This window comes from Penaeus monodon, chromosome 22 (genome assembly GCF_015228065.2).
Source record: "Penaeus monodon isolate SGIC_2016 chromosome 22, NSTDA_Pmon_1, whole genome shotgun sequence".
Lineage (NCBI taxonomy): Eukaryota > Metazoa > Arthropoda > Malacostraca > Decapoda > Penaeidae > Penaeus > Penaeus monodon.
In genome coordinates this window covers 708,741-708,996 of record NC_051407.1, presented here as the reverse complement: position 1 = coordinate 708,996, position 256 = coordinate 708,741, and the positions used below count along the sequence as shown (strand labels likewise).

Below are 256 nucleotides of genomic sequence, written 5' to 3'. Positions count from 1 at the left end.
TGTACCCCTGCTTGCCTTAGTTTTTCCAGTACCTTGTCATCTGTCATTTACCATTTTGCCTAAAAGCACAATTTTTCCTTTTTCTGTGCCAGGTGGGACTGTGGGAGGGCTTACAGCTGCCTACCTCTCCCAGGGGAAGTTCAAGAGTGTAGCAAGCATCATCAGAAATGATCTGACACCAATGCAGAGGGAGCATCTTGCAAATTCTGTTAGGGTAAGAATTTTGTTGTGCATTCTGTCATTATTATGGTAATGT

The 256-nt window shown here is 43.4% G+C and overlaps 1 protein-coding gene across 1 annotated transcript in view; it reads left to right on the top strand.

The window, feature by feature from the left end:
- LOC119586797 (protein C19orf12 homolog) overlaps nucleotides 1–256 on the top strand; it is a gene marked incomplete in the record, with an annotated part of 17,887 nt that overhangs the window by 3,991 nt on the left and 13,640 nt on the right. Inside the window, 1 exon segment of the mRNA XM_037935516.1 lies at nucleotides 93–214. Within this exon segment, the coding sequence (XP_037791444.1) occupies nucleotides 93–214 (122 nt within the window).